The 2,966-nt window shown below is 49.7% G+C and overlaps 1 protein-coding gene across 1 annotated transcript in view; it reads left to right on the plus strand.

Annotated features, from left to right (window-relative positions):
* LOC102037845 (protein-arginine deiminase type-4) overlaps nucleotides 1-2,966 on the plus strand; it is a 36,667-nt gene that overhangs the window by 22,675 nt on the left and 11,026 nt on the right. Inside the window, exon 13 of the mRNA XM_031062977.1 lies at nucleotides 20-225. Coding sequence (XP_030918837.1) covers nucleotides 20-225 — 206 coding nt within the window. The remainder of the gene's footprint in view (nucleotides 1-19; nucleotides 226-2,966) is intronic.

The raw sequence follows: 2,966 nt of genomic DNA on the forward strand, positions 1-2,966 counted from the left end.
AGATCCGTGCCCCAGTTAGAAATGCCGATTTTGGGGAGATCCGCGCCCCAATTGGAAATGCCGATTTTGGGGAGATCCGTGTCCCAGTCGGAAATGCCGATTTTGGGGAGATCCGTGCCCTAATCAGAAATGACGATTTTGGGGAGATCCGTGCCCGAACCACCCCCGGGCAGCGCCGGCATCGATCGCATCGCGGCCCGGCCCCATCCCCGCTGCCCTCGGGAGGTTCGCGGGTTTTATTCCAGGATTTGGGGCGTTTCGGAGCGGATCCTGCCGTTATTTTTGTGGGATTTATTCCCGTTTATTCTCGTTTCCCACGGCGGGACGGGGTGCACTTTGCACCGAGGATATCCCCGGATTTGGGGCGTTTCGGAGCGATTCCTGCGGGTCTTTCCGTGAGGTTCATTCCCACCTATTCCCGTTTATCCCCAGGCGCGCTTTGCACCCTGAATATCACCGGATTTGTTTTTTTTTTAGGGATTCCTGCGGTTCTTTCTGTGGGATTCATTCCCTCCTATTCCCGTTTATTCCCAGGCGCGCTTTGCACCCGGAATATCCCCGGATTTGGGTTTTTTTGAGGAATTCCTGCGGTTCTTTCTGCGGACTTCATTCCCTCCTATTCCCGTTTATTCCCAGGCGCGCTTTGCACCCCGAATATCCCCGGATTTGGGGTTTTTTTAGGGATTCCTGCGGTTCTTTCCGTGGGGTTCATTCCCGCCTATTCCCGTTTATTCCCAGGCACGCTTTGCACCCCGAATATCCCCGGATTTGGGGTTTTTCAGGGATTCCTGCGGCGGGGTTGGCGCCGCCGCCTTGCCCCCGGTTCGCAGCCTCGGGCAGGATTTGCTTTAATCGCCTTTGGGGATTTGCGGGAATCACCTCATCCAGGAGCGGCTGCCCGCACGTTTTGGGGGATTTGTGCCTATCCAGGGAATCGGTGCCATCCCAGGCTGCAGGATTTGTTCATATCCAGGGAATCCATGCAATTCCAAGATTTGTGCACATTTAGGGAATCCATGCAATTTCAGGCTGCAGGATTTGTTCATATCCAGGGAATCCATGCAATTCCAGGATTTGTTCATATCCAGGGAATCCATGCAATTCCAGGATTTGTGCACATTTAGGGAATTTATGCAATTTCAGGTTGCAGGATTTGTTCATATCCAGGGAATCCATGCAATTCCAGGATTTGTTCATATCCAGGGAATCCACGCAATTCCAGGATTTGTGCGCATTTAGGGAATTGATGAAATTCCAGGATTCAGGATTTTTTAGGGACCAGATGAAATACCAGATTCCAGGATTTGTTCATATCCAGGGAATCCATGCAATTCCAGGATTTGTGCACATTTAGGGAATTTATGCAATTTCAGGTTGCAGGATTTGTTCATATCCAGGGAATCCATGCAATTCCAGGATTTGTGCCGATCCAGGGAATCCATGCAATTCCAGGATTTGTGCACATTTAGGGAATCCATGCAATTTCAGGCTGCAGGATTTGTTCATATCCAGGGAATCCATGCAATTCCAGGATTTGTTCATATCCAGGGAATCCATGCAATTCCAGGATTTGTGCACATTTAGGGAATTTATGCAATTTCAGGTTGCAGGATTTGTTCATATCCAGGGAATCCATGCAATTCCAGGATTTGTGCACATCCAGGGAATCCATGCAATTCCAGCTTGCAGGATTTCCTGCGGGGATTTGTCCCACCCTGAATGATTTATCCCCATTTCACCTTGCAGCCCTTGCTGCAGTTGCGTTTTTCAGGATTAATTCCATTTTTTCAGGACTTGTTGCCGTTCTAAATTTCAGGGTTTGTTTGAATTGAAGGATTTCTCAGGGATTCACATCCCAGCACTTGTTGCCTTCATGTTTTCCAGGATTATTTGCATTTTGAATGATTTATTGCTGTTCTAAATTCCAGGATTTTTTCCCCATTGAAGGATTTATCCCAGTTTCATATCTCAGCCCTTGCTGAAGTCGCATTTTCCAGGAATATTTGAATTTTCCATGACTCACTGATATTTCAAACCCCAGGATTTGTTCATTTTTGAAGGTTTTACCCCAGTTCCACATCCCAGCCCTTGCTGAGGTTGCATTTCCCAGGAATATTTGAATTTTCTGTGATATTCCAAACCCCAGGATTTGTTCCCTTGGGAAGGTTTTGCTCCAGTTCCACATCCCAGCCCTTGCTGAGGTTTCGTTTTCTGGGAATATTTGAGTTTTATTCCACATCTCAGCCCTTGCTGAGTTCTTATTTTCCAGGAATATTTGAATTTTCTGGGAGTATTTGAATTTTCTGGGAATATTTGAATTTCCCATGACTCGCTGATATTCCAAACCCTGGGATTTGTTCAATTTGGAAGGTTTCACCCCAATTCCACATCCCAGCCCTTGCTGAGGTGGCATTTCCCGGGAACGCTTGAGCCCGGCCCCATTCCTGGCATCATTTCCGTGTTCCTGACCCCCCTCCCGTTCCAGCCCCATTCCTGGCATCATTCCCATGTTCCTGACCCCGCTCCCGTTCCTGGCATCATTCCCGTGTTCCTGACCCCGTTCCTGGCATCATTTCCATGTTCCTGACCCCGTTCCTGGCATCATTTCCATGTTCCTGACCCCACTCCCGTTCCAGCCCCATTCCTGGCATCATTCTCGTGCTCCTGACCCCGGTCCCGTTCCTGGCATCATTCCCATTCCTGGCATCATTCCCGTGTTCCTGACTCCGCTCCTGTTCCAGCCCAATCCTGTTCCTGGCATCATTCCCGTGTTCCTGACCCCGTTCCTGCCACCATTCCCGCGTTCCTGACCCCGTTCCTGGCATCATTCCCGTGTTCCTGCCCCCCTCCCTTTCCAGCCCAGTCCCATTCCTGGCATCATTCCCATGTTCCTGACCCCGCTCCCATTCCTGCCACCATTTCCGTATTCCTGACCCCATTCCTGGCATCATTCCCGTGTTCCTGAC

This window comes from Geospiza fortis, unplaced genomic scaffold, assembly GCF_000277835.1.
Source record: "Geospiza fortis unplaced genomic scaffold, GeoFor_1.0 scaffold4, whole genome shotgun sequence".
NCBI lineage: Eukaryota > Metazoa > Chordata > Aves > Passeriformes > Thraupidae > Geospiza > Geospiza fortis.